General features: G+C 54.7%; 1 protein-coding gene across 1 annotated transcript; it reads right to left on the reverse strand.

Annotated features, from left to right (window-relative positions):
- Positions 1 to 1,434: 1,434 nt before the first annotated feature.
- On the reverse strand, positions 1,435 to 14,431 carry BSPRY (B-box and SPRY domain containing). The gene is made up of 6 exons (XM_075015293.1): positions 14,149 to 14,431; positions 12,655 to 12,753; positions 10,805 to 11,035; positions 7,909 to 7,934; positions 5,564 to 5,688; positions 1,435 to 3,824 (listed from the first exon to the last, which is right to left on the reverse strand). Exons 1-6 carry the CDS (start codon positions 14,374 to 14,376, stop codon positions 3,298 to 3,300), a joined length of 1,236 nt encoding a protein of 411 aa, XP_074871394.1. The 5' UTR covers positions 14,377 to 14,431; the 3' UTR covers positions 1,435 to 3,297.
- Between the last annotated feature and the right edge of the window lie 1,931 nt (positions 14,432 to 16,362).

Raw genomic sequence — 16,362 nt, forward strand, 5'->3', positions numbered from 1 at the left:
CCAGAGCCTGTGCACTGACGGCTCCTAAGGGGAGGAAAGAGCCTTTCTTCCGCATGTGAATGAGCAGACAAAGCCAGAAGCAGAAATCCCTCTCTTGGGCCAAGTTTGCTCCCCACAGTGGTACGGGCAAGTGGCCTAGCTTGCCTGCCAGGGTGGGCCGGCTGTCTGCAAGGCTCTGCCAGGGAGGAACGCTGATGGTGTACTGACTTGTGTGAAGCCCCTCAACCTGACAGTTGCCTTTTCCCAGACACCACCAGCCCCTCCTGGGATTGGTGTGCCTGGTGAGGCAGCCATTGAGCATCCCTGCGGCCCCTCTCAGCCTGGGGCCTCTGCCACAGTCTGCTCTCAGGCAAGCTGACATATCACTTGGGGTGGTTAGTGTCTCTGCTCTGCTGCAGGCAGAAGAGCCCCTGGGCTTTGCACAGATGGGGCCTGAGGGTGCTGACGACTCTGCTCCAAGTGAGGATTTTAGCAGAGCCCTGCCAGCCTGCTGGCGTTCAGCACAGGAAGCAAAGCAGCCCCATGCTCAGGGCCTCGCTGCCGACCAGGGGCTGAGGGGAGCTTGGCTGGCGTAGTCAGAGGCCCTTTCGCTGCCTGGCCTTGAGCAGGTGTCATTTCCGAGTACGGTGCAGCATGATCACTGCACCGCTCCCAGTGCCTGGAATGCACTGCCTGAGCACAGTGCTAGGAAAAGCCACCTATGGGCTTGTCAGGAGCATTGGTTAATGTGCAGCCAGCGGGGCTGTTAAGTTTACCCTGCCTTGGCCTGCCACACGCTGACTGGCCAGGCAGATCTAGGAGCAGTTCCAAGTGCACCTTAGGGCCTAGCAACCTCAATGTACAGCACAGCTTGCCACACGCTGCTTATCTAGACAAGCCAGAGTGCACAGCATGTGGGGGTGAAAAATCAAAATATTTGCATTTAAAACAAGGAGAACCCAGCCCAGGCTAGGGTCCCTCATCTCTACTCCCATGTGGCGCACACCCACATGTGGCAGGGGCAAGGCTAGTACATTTTGTGGGCCCCCCCCCAAGCTCTAGGGTGGGGCCAAAATGAGGTGTTCAGTGTGGGGGGGGAGCTTCCAGGAAGTGGGCTTGGGATGTAGGGTCAGGGGGGTGCAGGTGTTGGCTGGGGATTTGGGGTGTGGGAGGAAGGGAGAGGAGAATGGGGAAAAAAGGGCACTCCCCTGAGTCTGGGACCCTATCAGTGAGGGGTTTTTGGCTTTTGTTTTGCTTCTCCCTTGTGTTCCTCCACCTCCCCTCCACCGATTTGCCTGTGGATCAGTGGCCCCCGACCCGGAAAAGGTTCCCACACCTGCCCTAACATAAACACAATGCTGGGAGCTGCCCCAGGAGAACACCAACCGCAAATGAAACAAGGACAGTGGGTTAGGTGAGGCTGAGAAATGGAAATGGTTTGTTGGAACCCGCAGGTGCAAGGCAAAGGGTGGGAACTAACCACCTGAGAGGGGCAAGGTGTAACTTGTTTGTAGCCCGGAAGAGAAGAGCGTTTGCAGGAGTGTTTTATCTGGCCAACTCACTGAGCAGACTCCATGACAATGGGCATAGAAGCGTTAGTGTCCCCACAGAGTCTCCTGGGCCCCGTGCTTCATTAACTTGGCCAAGTGCCTTTCCCACTAAACCAAGTCTGTGGTGGTCTTGGGCAGTATGCTTGAGGTGTGCTGCATCAAGGACCAGTCTAGGTCTGGTGCAGCGTGCCGAGACCGCACGCATAGCCGACACAGCATCACTGTGTGTCAAAGGTGTGAGACCAAAGCAAAAGGTAATGCAGTTCAGACAGCAGGGCAAATCCGGAATTGGTAAAGAATTGCGTAGCTCCATGAGCCATAAACATCAGCAGTTTGGCAGGCTAGGAACGAGGTCAGCTCTCTTGCTTCAGGGCACAAACTGATTGCTTCAGGCAGGCTGGATTAGTTCCATCTGAGTGCAGTTGGCTAGATGCATTATGGGCAGGTTCCACATGACATTTCAGGGGTTGGCTACGCCCCACGATGGGCCAGTGAGCCAGCCTGCAGGGCAAGTCCAGTGTAAGCAATTGACTGCAAAGAATTCTAAGGGGCTGCCGCTGTTACAAAACAAGCTCAGAGCAGCAGCTGGGCTGTAGCCAGGACCTAGTTCACTGAGCCAAAGCCAGCGGACATACCAACCCTGCTTCCCTCCGCTGCGATGTTTGTATGTGTGTGCAATTTACATTAATAGTGTCAGGGACTGAAAATGTAACCAAATGGTTCCAGTCTCTCTCTGCAGTCTGTAAAGTCAGACAGCAAAAGGAGCTGTGAGCGCTTAGCTGAATGGTAAATGTTGCCATATCCTACCCAGCCCCAATCTGGATCACACTGAGATTGGACATTGTTCGGGGGCCAATTCTGAAAGAACACTGAAATTCTCAAACTCTGCCTTGAGACTGACTTAAGAACTTTATTCAGGATTGAAATATAATAATCTTCTAACCAAGAGTCTCTCTCTTGTTCTTTTATAAATCTTGGTTTAGTTAACAAGCATTGGCTGTAAGCATGTATTTGGGTAAGAGCTGAGCTATTCATTGACCTGGTGGGTAATGTGTCCAATCCTGGGGGACTGGTAGACTTTATATGATGAATAAGTTTTTCAGTGATCCTCATCATATTTGACTTGGCTGTCTGGGTGGAAGCCCAAGGCTGGATTATTTTAAAGGAAGTGTGATTTTGGCATCTAGGTAGCCAGTAAGATATTTTAGAAGGTGGTTTATCACTGGATTGGTGAATCTAATTACAGGTTGAACCTCTCTCATCTGGCACTGGAGGTCAGTATTGTCCAGCAGCATTACCAACACTTCCACTGCTTACTGGACTCTTAGACGACACTTAGGGGTAAATTACAGCTAAATAACAGCTAAACAACAGCATAGAACACTGAGAGCCAGGACTGGTGACTGCAAACAAAGTTCATGGGACCACAGGAAACTAGGCCAAATGCCGGATTACGGATGTTGCTGGATGAGAGTGTTCCGGATTAGAGAGGCTCAACCTGCATTAGAAATGATCTCCAGCCTGGGGGATTGTCTGCCCCACTCTTTGCCGTTTGCCTGTACTGTGCAAGTTCTGTGCGCCTCACCGCCCCTGCCCCCAGGACCTTTACGGCGAGGTACCAGTGCATTCAGGCTGCCAGCCACATCCTGGCTGCTTGGAGTGACTGAAGATGCATCAGGCGACGTGCCAATGTGTGCATTTCTGTTGCAAGCGCCCCCTTTTCCCCTAGAGCTGGTGGGTGAGCTGCTGCCCCCGTGCCAGGTGGCCCTCACTGTACGACTGAGATGCTCTGGTCAGACACAGCAAATGCAGGGTAGATGGGGGCAGTGAAGACTTCACGGTGCGAGTGGAGGATAACGCAGGCAGTAGGGTCATAGAACAGCACCTCCCCTCCATCCATGTCAAGCACCACACACACCTCTGCGGGGCGCTTGACTAGCTCCACCACCTGACGGTGGCTGTTGTGCAAGAAGCAGAACTCCCTGTCGCAGTGCAAGAACACCCAGGAGGCAGGGTTGTAGCCCAGCCGTGCTGCGCTGCCAGGCCCTTTGCGCTCCAGTGAGCTGTACGCAATGCCCAGTTTGTAGGTGGAGCTCTTGTCCACGCTGACCCTCCAGGCGTGAGTCCCCCTGCAGAAGGCCTCGGCGCCCAAGGCATTGGGCCAGCACTCGAAGCGCTCCGGGCAATCCGGACAGGGCTTGGCTTTCTTGGAGTTGAACACCAACGTTCTCTTGTCTTCTGACAGGGACAGCTGGGGGCTGACGGTTTTTTCATCTACACGGACATCTTCAAAACCTGCGAGGGAAGCCAAACAATCAGGGCAGGCTGAGCCGTGTGGCCCTGGCCAGGAACAGCCCATCTCCCCCAGCAGCTCTGGGCCAGGGCGGGACCTGGGATCACATCCATGTTTCCCCTTTTTATAGGCCTCTCTAGGGAGTAGCCTTGTGCAGCTTCCTCTAGTGCTCATCAGCACCTTCCAGGGCCAGTGGGTCAGCTCCTAGGGAAGGGGACTGAGCTCAGACTGGATTCTGCACCCTACAGTTCCTGAGGTGGACTGGCCGGGGGAGCTTGCCTCGTTCCCTTGCCCAGCCACAGCTGCCAGCCAATCAACCTTCTTCCTGCATAACACTCATGGCCAAGCCCTTCGGAGCTAGCGGCAGAGAGCTTTTTTAGCCCATTTCCATCTCTGCTTCACTACCCCAAGGCTGCAGTCTCTGGGCTGCAAATCCTACAGGGATGACTCAAATCTGTCCAAAACCTGTGCTCAGGCAGTATGTTCTGGAGGCCACGGTACAGCTTTACCAACCCCCAACATGCACAAATCCTCCACTCAACCTCCACATCAGGAGATTAGCCTTAAAAACATTGTGACTCCTAAACAGTCAAATTCAGGCTTTGGGTCTGGCCTTCTGGGTTCTGTGCTTTTACGGGCATTCGGGTCCCATTTTGAAGCTTCTTTCTCCAACCAGTGGGGCTTGAAACGAATTTACTTTGCACTGAAAGCTGAGTTGTGGCAATCAGTAGTCTGCAGGAGCTGGGTTTTGAAGTAAAACAGCTGCTATCCACAAGCTTTGCAATGCAGTGAGATCTGACAACGTGGCTTTCAACATGTGGCCTTGTTAAAAGCTAGGCCAGGCGCCTCCATTCTGGGACCGCGCTGCTCCAAGGAGATGGGTTCACTTTTGTACTTCAGTCATAGAATCATTGCATCCTAGGGCTGGAAGGGACCTCAGGAGGTCGTCGAGTCCAGCCCCTGCCTAAAGCAGAATCAACCACCACTAAGTCATCCCAGCCAGGGCTTTGTCAAACTGGGACTTACAAACCTCTAGGAATGCAGATCCCACCACCTCTCTAGGTAACACATTCCAGTGCTTCACCACCCTCCTGATGAAATAGCTTTTCCTAATATCCAACCTACCCCTCCCCCTCTGTCACTTGAGACCGTTGCTCCTTGTTCTGTCCCTCCTGAGAACAGCCTCGCTTCATCCTCTTTAGAACCCCTCTTCAAGGAGCTTTACATCAAATCACCTCTCACTCTTCTGCAAACTAAATAAGCCCAAATCTCTCAGCCTCTCCTCACAGGTCATTTGCTCCAGACCCCTAATCATTTTTGTTGTCCTCTTCTGGGTCCTCTCCAATGCATCCACATCCTTTCTATACTGGGAGGCCCAGAACTGGACACAGTATTCCAGAGGTGGCCTTGCCAGTGCTGAGTAAATGACTTGAGGTCATTTCTCCCTGCGGAAGCAAGCAAGCATCAGCTCTGTTTTCTTTAGTGATGGCTACTATGGAGCGAATCATGAGCTGGCAGGGCAGGAATTCCCACTAACAAACATCTCTCTGGCCTAATGTGCACTGGTGCACATGGAGAATCCGCAGCCCACTTTGAAGCTGCTCTGAATGCACCCTTGCATTCACACACACAAACCTGGGAAGCGGTGATGTCAGGCAGCCAGGATGTTTGCCTAGGCACAGAATAAATCACCTTGCCAGGAGTCCCCAGAGGAATGGGCAGCTGTGAGTGACACACTGACCTGTGGCAGAGCTGATGACAGCAGAGACCCACAGTTGGCGCAGTAATGGACTCTGAACACATTTCGGATTGAAGTTTAACTGCTCAGATGCCTGCGGCTCCAGGATTCCCTCCGCTGCCTCCATCCTAGGAAGTGACACAAAAGGCATATGTGGAAATGGATTGATGTTGTGCCGGGTGCTAGAGATAGACACACAAACCAGAGTCATGAGGAACTCCAGCAACGAGCCAGGTTCGTCCCAGGGGTAGGACTGGATGCAGTAAAATTACACCAGTGATGAGGTGTCTCTTCATCTAGAACAGTGGTTTTCAACCAGCGTGCTGCAACACACGGGTGAGCTGTAAGAACCATCCAAGCGTGCAGTGCATTTCTGTCCATTTCCCCTCCCTCTTTGCAGAGCCGCTGCAGGGGGGAAATTGACAACCCCGCACCAGTTGAGGCTCAAGCTGCAAGGCTGCCTGAATCCCAGCTGGTGCGGGTTCATCAGTTCCCCCCCTCCCCTCCCCCGCCCCATCATGGTTCTGCATGAGGGGAAATGCCAACCCTGCAGGAACCGTTCATACCGGGAGACAGCTGAAATGCTGCTTCCTGGCCCAAACGAGCTGGCAGGGAGACCACCCCCAATCCCTGCTGTGGCAAGGGGGAGTGAGGGCAGGAGCCTTTTGGAGCTGGGACAAGGTTTAAATGCTGCATGCTTGTTCCAACGGGTTAGAACATAAGAACAGCCATGCTGGGTCAGACCAAAGGTCCATCTAGCCCAGTATCCTGTCTGCCGACAGTAACCAGTGCCAGGTGCCCCAGAGGAGGTGAACCGAAGACAGTGATCAAGCGATTTGTCTCCTGCCATCCACCTCCCGCCTTTGACAAAAGGCTAGGGGCACCATACCGTAACCCTTGCTAACAGCCAAGGGTTGGCGGGGAGGGGAGCCTGCTTGTTTATGCAACATCACTAGCATGGCGCTGAGCAGATTGCGAAAATAGGTCTGTGCACTCTGTCTAAGATGCTGTATTTTGTGGTGGCTTGGAAACATTAATGCATTTGATCCTTGTTTAGCTCATTGCATGCACTTCTATGTTGCAAACCTCTCTAGTAAGACTGTAACCAGAGTAAATGTAAGCAAATGTGATGTTTATGAGCTCTAGAACCCCCAGCAGGTTCGAGTCCAGGCACTTACAAACAGACATCATGAACCTTTCAGCTTCGCGCAGCACCAGCACGCCGACCTGGAACAGCTCCACAGAATGAATGTGCTAATGTGGGCCAGTCAGATTTCCACGTAGGCCTTTCAACAGGCAAAGCCCCATTGCTATGGGGTAGGAACAGTCAGCACAGCAACATGCTGAGATGCCTGAAGGCTCTGACAGAGCCTGGGAAGAAGGTGGGTCCATGCAGTAAGTGGCACACACATGGAGTTTACTGGGCTCGTAAGGAAAGTTTGAGGCCCTGAGGTTTGTTGCTAATCACCAGCAGTGCTTTATTGCTGAGGTTTGGAAATGTGCACCAGTCAGGCTTCCAGGAAGTGCTAAGATGTATTATAATTAGAAATCCCTGCAAGGGACACTCAGAGCACCCAACAAAGGACAGCCCAGTTTCAATGCTAGTAAAACGCAAGTGGAAAATCATCACCTGCCGCCCCCATGCAATTCACGCCAGGGTCACCATCTTGGGAGCAGTGTCAGGTACAGAGCTGGGGCAGCTAGGTGCCAGGGCAATGCTGCCTCAGTCTGCACCTCAGCTCTCTGTCTAATAAGGAGGTTGCTGGAAGGCAGAGGCTAGCGTTGAACAAGGCAGTCTGAAGACAACTTTAAATTGTTATCCCTCTGTGGAATTCCACACTGGACCTGTCTGCAGGCTGGGCAGTCTGCATGCTCTGTGGGACAGGCAGTCCCCAGGACTCATCTACAGGAGGTAAGGGGAGTTTTCCTCTAGGCTCTGGTGGGAACTAGATAAAGCCCAAGTAAGCAAGTCCGTCTTCTGGAAGAGAAAGTGGTTGAGCCTGTGTGTGTAACACCTGTATGTGAGCACATCTGCCTAAATCAGCTTTGCTCCACCTAGATACCTGCCAGGTATGCCCTGGCCAACAGGATTCCTAGGTGCCAAACAGAAGAATTGAGGTCCCCGTGTCTGAGCCATAGAGCAGCATAGGAAGCAAAGCCACACCGAGACATTCTGGGCAAGCGACATCTCTGTGCATGCAGCTTCTTGGCCCCTGGGTGCTCTGCCCTGCCCAAAGTAGCACCAGCCAGGAAAAGATCCGTGCGGCCTGCTCCCTGGTAATGCCATGCTGCTCTTCGTAGAATGGGGAGGCAGATCCAGGAGGGGCCCGGAACATGTGGTCACTCACCTTTCGAAGAGCTCCTGTTCCACGTGCTGGGGACAAGAAGAGAGACAATCAGAAAGGCTGACATTCTCGTAAAAACATTAGCACGACCATCAGCCCAGTGTCCTGTCGGCCAACAGCAGCTGCCGCTAGAGGCTATGACCAGAGCAGGCAATCGCTGAGTGGTCCCTCCCCTGTTGTCCAGTTCTGGCAGGCAGAGGCAGGGGATGCCCAGAACAGAGGACTGCATCTCTGACCATCTTTGCAAATAGCCCTTGAGGGACCTGTCCATTGGGATTTTTGGCCTGGCAAGGAGTTCCACAAAACGACTGTGCGTTGTGTAAAGAAATCCTTCCTTTTGTTCTTTAAACCTGCTGCCTATGAATGTCACTGCGTGACACCTAGTTCTTGTGCCATGGGAAAAAGTGTTAAATATATAGGCCATGTCTACACTTAGGAAAAACTTTGAAATGGCCATGCTAATGGCCAAATCAGAGAATACTGAAGAGGCACTGAAATGAATATTCAGTGCCTCATTAGCATGCTGCCAGCCATGACACTTCAAAAGTGCCCATTTTGCTGGCGTGTGGCTTGTCTACACGGGGTCCTTTTCGAAAGGACCCTGCAAAAATGGAAATCCCCTTATTCCTATCAGCTGACCTATGTGAGGATGCGTGGGAAATTATCACCTGCCACCCCAATGCAACATTATAATTAGAACTCCCTGTAAGGGACACTGCCTTCCAGCAGCCTCCTTAGTCAACCGACAGCCAAGGCGCAGACTGAGGCAGCACTGGTCCGGCACCAAGCACCCGCTGCTCTGTGCCTGTCACTGCTCCCAAGAAGGTGACCCTGGCTTGAATTGCATCGGGGCGGGAGGTGATGATTTTCCTCTTGCATTTTACCAGGATTGAAACTGGGCTGTCCTTTGTTGGGTGCTTTGAGTGTCCCTTACAGGGAGTTCTAATTAAAATGCTTCTTAGCATTTCCTGGAAGCCTGATGGGAGCACATTTCCAAACCTCAGCAATAAAGCACTGCTGGTGATTAGCAGCAAACCTCAGGGCCTAAAACTTTCTTTACTAGCCCAGTAAACACCATCTGTGTGCCACTTATTGCATGGACCCCTGTGTAGCCAAGCCGTGCGTGAGCGAAACGTGGGACTTTCAAAGTGCCACAGCCGGCATTATGCTAATGAGGCACTGAATATTCATTTCGGCGCCTCTTTAGTATTCTCCAGTTTGGCCATTAGCATGGCCATTTCAAAGTTTTTCCTAAATGTAGACACAGCCATCTAGCCCATTCCTGCAGCTGTATATCTTATCAGTCAAGCCTGAGATTTGGAGCCATTTTGAGGTTTACTATACAGTAGTCCCTCGAGTTATGCGCGGGTTGTGTTCCCGTGCATCCTTGCGTAACTCAAATTCCACATAGGTCAGGGAGTCGGGCTTTTTCCCCAGCAGAATGCACCTGGAGCGCCTTTGGAAAGGTAAATCCTGGGGTTGGGGGGGCAGCTGGGGAGGGTTAAGCTTGGCGGTGGGTTGGGACTGCGGGAGTGGGACAGGAGGTTAAGCCTGGGGTGGGTTAGGGCTGCAGGGGGTGGGGAGCGGTGAGCCAGGGGCATGCGGCCTTGCCAGGAGTTGAGACGGAGCCGCATGGGGTGGGGATGAGACAGAGCCAGAGCCATGCAGGGGAGGGGCAGGGGTCTGGGCATGGGGTGGGGGTGAGCCAAAGCCATGCAGGGGGATGTGAACTGGTACCACAGGGGTGTTTGAACCAGGGCCACACGTAGGAGCGTTGAACCAGGGCCACTTGGGGTGCGGGGTGGGGGTTGAGCCAGGGCTGGGGAGAAGCAGGATTTTGAGTTGTGCTTAACTCACATGAAGGCAATTAAGCGCAACCCGAAATCGCGCGTTTGGAGGGATTACTGTATTTGGCTCTATGCTTTCCCACAGAGTGAGACCTACCCTGTCATTCCCCAGCTGAAGGTGCTCCCCTAGCCCCCCTGGTTAGCATGCAGTATGTTGTGGAGCAATGCTAGGGCTGTGAGTTCAAGTCTCACCTGGCACATCAATTTATTGGTTGAGTTGGGCTGGTCCTGCCTTGAGAAGGGGGCTGGACTTGATGAGCTCCCAAGGTCTCATCCCACCCTAAGTGTCTACACTTCGGAGCCTGGTGTTATTGGAAGCCATTGATTGTCATTGTTCTCACACAATGAAATCCTCCTCGGCAGCTTGTGCACAGGTCTCGTGGTGGTGGGGGCTGGATGTCAGCATCACAGCAAACAACAAGCCCTTCGCGCTCCCTGAAAATGCCCACAGATGCCTCCTGGGGACTGCGCCTGTGCCATTGGCAAAGCCTGAAGCAGGTGAACTGAACTAGTTCATGACACAGGTAGCTAAGAATCCCTCCCCCAGCATTTCCTGGTAGGTGAGCACTTGGGCAGCTGCGCAGAAGAGGCTCAGGGGCTGCCCAGCTGATGAGCAGAGTGCCCACGGCTGGCAGCTTGCATTTCTGCTGGCGGTGCACATGTGCACATTCCTTGGTCCGCAAAGTTTATTCCACCCATGCGCTAGTCCAGCATCCCAACAATGGTGCACCTCTGGGCTTGGGAGACACTTCTGATAGTCTCCTGGTGCCCACAGTACATGGGAGACCAGCAGCAACACTTCAGAAGCTCCCTCATCTGTTGTGAGCTCAGAGTAAATAGCCAAGTTCCCTGCTAGGGGACTCCCTGGTTAGCCACAGCTGCTCCTCAGGAGCAGTGGGGGCACTTGGCTGATCCAGGAATGCAAACGAGTCCCTCTTGACCTCTGGCATTGGTATCAGTGCAGTAGGCTGCCAATGCTGCACTCGAGCAACAGCAAGAGAAACCTGACTGCAGGCAAGACCAGTGCCTAGGCACAGGACTATGGTACCTACCACCAGGCCATGGTCATCCAGGTTGGTGATCTGGTCCACCAGGTAGGTCCGGAGGGCATCCAGTCTCTGCAGGGACTCAGTCCAGTAAACTCGCTGGGTCAGGATGCTGTGGTGAGCCCGTTCCTCTTCCACATGGACCTTCTCCAGCAGTCGCTGCTCTTCGTTCTCGCACACACTTCTCACAAAGGTCAGTCTCTGGACCACCGCTTCGCGGGCCCCGCTGGCCGCACTCTGCCACAGCAATGACATGGGAGGGAGGGGGCAGGTGACCCTGTCTGGGCTCAGCAGCTGGCTTTCAGTGCTCCCCACCACCGAGCTAACCCCTCTGAAATCACTGGGAGCAAAGTGGCGTCAGCCAGCGAGACAGCAGACGCCACTTGCTCCACCTACCCAGCTACTGTGTTTCTATAACCCCTTGTGGTGTTGCCATGGATACTACATGCCAACTTAAGACTCAGGAAGCCCCAACATTTCAGCTTTGTATAAAAATGAGCTTTACTCCATCTAAGAGTAGAGAAACGAGGCCACGCAGGCGAGCCAAGGCCCTGCCTGCAATCTCTGGCACTGGAAAGCAGCCCTGGCTCCCTGCAGCAGTCCCACTGGAGCCAACTCCTACTACAAATGTCTTGCAGAATTAGACCCGGCAGCTGCTGACCCCCACTGTTCCTGTTCACTAGCAACTGTCCGACAGATGCACTTCTGGGCAGTGGTTGCATCCCAGCCACTGCAGGAGGGCAGAAGAAGTTGGAAACGGACTAGAAACAAAAATTAAACTCACTAGCCTTTTATGGAATCTCAGGCACCAGGAGGGAACCAGGAGAAGTTATGATCTAACTTTTACCTAGAGAGGTGTGGAATCTCCATCCCTTGGGGTCTTTATGTCCCAGCTTGAGAAGTCCTGGCGGGGATGGTTTAGAAAGGATTGGTCCTGCTTTGGGCAGGGGCCTGGACTCAATGACCTCCTGAGGTCTCTTCCAGCCCTGGGATTTTGTGATTCTAGGATCACTGAAGTGTTCCCAGCCAAGTTTGCTATAACATGGGCCTGACCTACGCTAGAAAATTAGGCGAGCATAACTACATCACTCCGAGGTCTGAAAAATCCACCCCCGAGGGGCGTGCTGTGTACTCAATGTTGGGTCGCTGGAAGAATTCATGGGCAGGTGCATAACCCAGGCCAATGGGAGAAGCCCTCCTGCTAGCACAGGTATTAATAACTACACTGTAGCATTACAGGCAGAGCTGTAGCCGCTGAGTATTACCCAGAAATAGCTGGCCTGATTCTCCCCTATATTACAGCCACTGTCCCCTGCTCTCAAGTGCAAAGGGGCTTTAAAATCAGTGTAGGGTGAAACGGATGCTGCCAAAGTGGTGTAACATGGCCTCGGTGCTAGAGAGATGTAGGCCTGGTAGTGGTATCTTGACACGGTCGCTTTACTGGCAAATGCCGCCTGTGGGAGGTATGGGGAGCAGTAGGAGAGAGGAGCTAATTCAAGAGCAAATGGCAGGGTCTGACTCCAGAGCCCACCACTGGAAGCCAAGCCTAGGCCATCTCCGTGAGAATGGGGCAGTGAAAGGGCGCAGAGCACTGTGTACAGGGCTTACACTCAGCTGTCTGCCGTGTGGAGAAGTCTGGGTTAATACTGCAGGAGACCAAGCAAACCTGTGTGTTGTTCTGGGGGTGGGGGGTGAGAGAGGGGGCCTAAAATGTCAGTGGCCTAAGAGAAAATCCCTCTCACAGCCCAGGACAGCCAGCAGAACCCTGCTTGTGGGGGATGCTGGCCTGTGAGCTGCCAGCTGCTCTCCCAAGCCCAGGCCCATGCTGCCATGCCAGGGAAAGAAAACAGAATTACCAGAGCCCTTTGGTTCTTCCCTGGCAGCACCTCAGCCACGTATCTGGTGATGGCAGCGCTCTGCAACTGGAGCTTCTCACACTGATCCACCAGCTTATTCTGAAATACAGAAGCCGAGCTCCACATACTCGGACTGTCATAGGGCAACCTCCGCCCGCTGACACTGCGGGTACTCATCTTTTGGTAGCTTGTCACCCAGCAGCCTTTCACTAGAGCAAGGGCTCCACGAGGCCCCAGGGAGCTTCCAGCTCTCAGTCCCTTTGCAATTATTGGCAAACACTCCCCAGCTTTACATGAAGAAGTAAACCCCTAAGCTGTAATAAAACTTGATCCTCCTTGGACACAGGACCAAAGGGGGCCACAAGCTGGTGTGCGTTAATCATCCACCTGGGTGAGGCCTGTCCTGGACTCCTGATCACCAGCACTAGAATCTGCACTCAGGAGCACCTGGGCCAGAATCTCCCTCGCATTCTGTTTCCTTTATGCCATTGTGATGACCTCAGTGGAAATATCCCCCGCTACTATCCCCCAGGCAGAGCTGCTGCAGTAAATCATAACTTGGAGCAGTCTTTGGGCTGCTCTAACGTATGCAGTTCCTGCACAGCCCAGCTCTGGAGCATTCTGCAGCCTGGGCCCCCTCCTGCAATGAGCACAGTTCAGCCAGAACAGACTGAACCATAGTTTTGCCTTTGCAGTCTGTCCTCTCCCTTGGCAATAGGGGGATTCCTGCACGCTCAGCGGGGCCTAGATCTGTGAGTTAGGTTCCAGGGAAAACCCCGCTGACACACAGGAACTAGGAGCCATTTACTCCTGCCGGGTATTACCCTGACCCAGCATTACCGGGACACTGCGAAGAGCTCCCTCCGGAGCCCGGCCCAGCTGACAGCCCCGTGCGCTGGGCTCTGGGAGGCGCCTGGCCCTGGCAGCAGGACCAGCCCGGGCCCTTGCCAGCGCCCTTCCCGCCACCAGCTCACTCGGGCAGCCGTGTGATTGGTCACCGACGTGACGCAATACTGTTCCCGCTCTCTGATTGGACGGCTGAAAGTTTTTTAAACAAGACGGGGGCACCCAGCCTCTTCCCGGATCTCAGGCGGGCCGGGGGGGCGCCGAGCAGGGCCGGCACCGCACCAGGAGGGTGCGCTCCGCGGGGCGGGGGCCGTGCACCAGCCGGCCCGGCCCACGCAGCAGTGCCGAGCTCGCAGGAACCGGGCGGTGCGCAGCGCCGGGCACACACCGGCCTGGGCTCAGCCGGGGGCTCTGCGCCGCAGTGAGACGCACCAGCAGCCAGGGCCGGGCTGGGCGGTGTCTCCATTGAGACCCCTGCGGCGCCGATGTGCTCAGGCCACCGCCGGTCTCTCCGGATGAGCGGCGCGGCCTGGCTGGAGGCAGGGGAGGCTCCCCCAGGGCTCCGGGCCCGGGGCGATTGTGGCGTGGGGCGCCCCCACTCCCCCAGGCAGCCTGGTCCAGTCCCCGGCCTCCCGGCCCCGCGCCTACCCGCAGCTCCGCCGCCTTCTCCTCCAGCGCCGTCAGGGGGTGCCCGCGGCAGCCGCCCAGCCGGGCGCACTGGGCGCAGACCAGCCGGTCGTGCGTGGCGCAGAACCAGCCCAGTTCCAGCCCGTGCTCCGGGCAGCGCTCCCCAGCCGGCCCGGGCTCAGCCCCCGCCTGGCTCCGGCTTCCTTGCTCCGCGCCCGAGGGCGGCAGCCCAGTCCCCACCTGCGCCATGGGCCGCGCTCGCCGCCGGGCAGGCTGGGAGCGGGCGGCACCTGTCTCAGGTGCGAGCAAGTGGCAGGTGGGCGGAGCAAGGTAAAGTCCGAGCGAACCCGCGCGCTCACTGCCGGGCACGCGCACAGCCCTGCTGGCAGACACCGCACCCACGTGCACGCTGCCCTGCGGACAGGTACACGCCTGCTCTGCACACGCACTCACTTTCACTGCCCCGTGTGCACACACTCTCTGCCCTACGTACCTACTGGCTCTCATGGCCCAGCGTGAGCACACAGGCTGCACACAAACACTGCCACACACACACAGCTTCCTGCACACGCCGACACACAACGCTCTGCAGACCTACCCCTAGGCATGGACAGCTGCACTCACGGCCCTGTACACACAGATCCCCTTGTACACACAAGTCCCATAGTCAAAAGTGATTTAGGCACTTGAAAACCTAATCCCCATGGACTTTCAATAAGCCTTAGCCTCCTAAGTACCCGAGGGCCAGATTTTCAAAGATGCATGAGAGATGCCCGGTGGAATTTTCAGAGGGACTTCCCTGCATGGTTAGGTGCCCACAGAGCTTTGGCAGTCTGCCAAGAGGCCGGCCAGCCTTTGCCAAATAGCCAGAGAGTCCAAGCCTGCACGTCCCTATTCAAGTAGTCCTGGCAGCCCACCTTTGAGAACCAGGGCCCTAGGCAGACTCAGCTGGTTCCTTTCACTCTTCTCTGGCTTCCCTGTGAGCTGTCCCAGCCGGGCACCACCTGTACTCAGAGCTGTGTTCTTATCCATTGGAGAGGGGAGAAACTTAAGGCATAACCTGTATTGACACGAACCATGCTACTCTGCATATCTGGCAGATAGGTATGGGGTAACGCCCAGTGATCAGCTTTGACTGCTGTTGGGTTACAGATGACTTTAGTCTAGAACAGGGATGAGCAAACTTTTTATATTGGGCCCCAGTTTTTGTCCCTGCAATTAGCAGGCCCCTCACCTGTACCCCTTAAACAGCAGGTTAAATCTGCCATTTAACTGGTTAACCAATTAAAGGGGGGTGAAACCTGACATTTAACCAGTTAGCCAATTAAGGGGGGTGGCTGGGGAGGCTGCTGGAGTAGCCTCCCAGCTCCCCCCACGACACACACATCCACAGTGCACCAGGGATCAGGGCTGCTCTGGCCCCGCTGGAGCTACCCTTCCTGTGGCACTGCTGTAGGTGGGGGACACTTCAGCATGGCTGGAGCAGCCCCGGTCCCCAGCATGCCATGGGGAGGGATGCTCCATCCGGTCCAGAGCATCCCTGGTTCCTGGTACCCTCCGTGTGCCATGAGTGGAGGAGAACAGAACAGTCCCAAAGCCCAGTGTGCTGCAGGCAGGGGTGCTCCAGCCTGGCCAGAGAAGCTCTCATCCACAGCAGGGGGGCTGCTCCAGCCATGCTGGAGAGCCCCACACTTTCAGCAGCCCTGTGGGGCTGGAACAATCCCCTCCCCACACCAGGCTCCAACCTACTGGTTAACCGGAACCCACTGTCTTCCTGTCCTTACTACCATCACCTTCCCTCCTTCACCCCCACATTGAAGAGAACCCTGAAAGGGACAGGTATCAGAGAAGTAGCCAAATTAGTCTGTATCTTCAGAAACAACGAGGCACCTTATAGACTAACAGAGCATAAGCTTTCATGGGCAGAGATCTGCTTCATCAGGTGCATGGGTAGTGGGGTTTCAGAGGAGGGTTTAAAGAGGGAGTCTCAGTCCAGGGGAGGGCTAGAGGTGACAAAGTCTATTCAGTTAGGGTGGATGTGGCCCATTAGCAGCAGTTAATGGGGAGTTTTGAACATCAGGAGAGGAGGAATCAAGTCGGTTCAGTCAGGGGGGATGTGGCCCATTATCAGTAGTCCACAAAAGCTTATGTTTCAAAATATCTGTTAGTCTATAAAGTGCCACGGGACTTCTTATCGTTCCTAAAGGGACAACCCCCCTTTGCTTCCCAAGAGCT

The sequence above is a fragment of the Carettochelys insculpta genome, chromosome 21 (genome assembly GCF_033958435.1).
Source record: "Carettochelys insculpta isolate YL-2023 chromosome 21, ASM3395843v1, whole genome shotgun sequence".
NCBI classification, from domain to species: Eukaryota; Metazoa; Chordata; order Testudines; family Carettochelyidae; genus Carettochelys; species Carettochelys insculpta.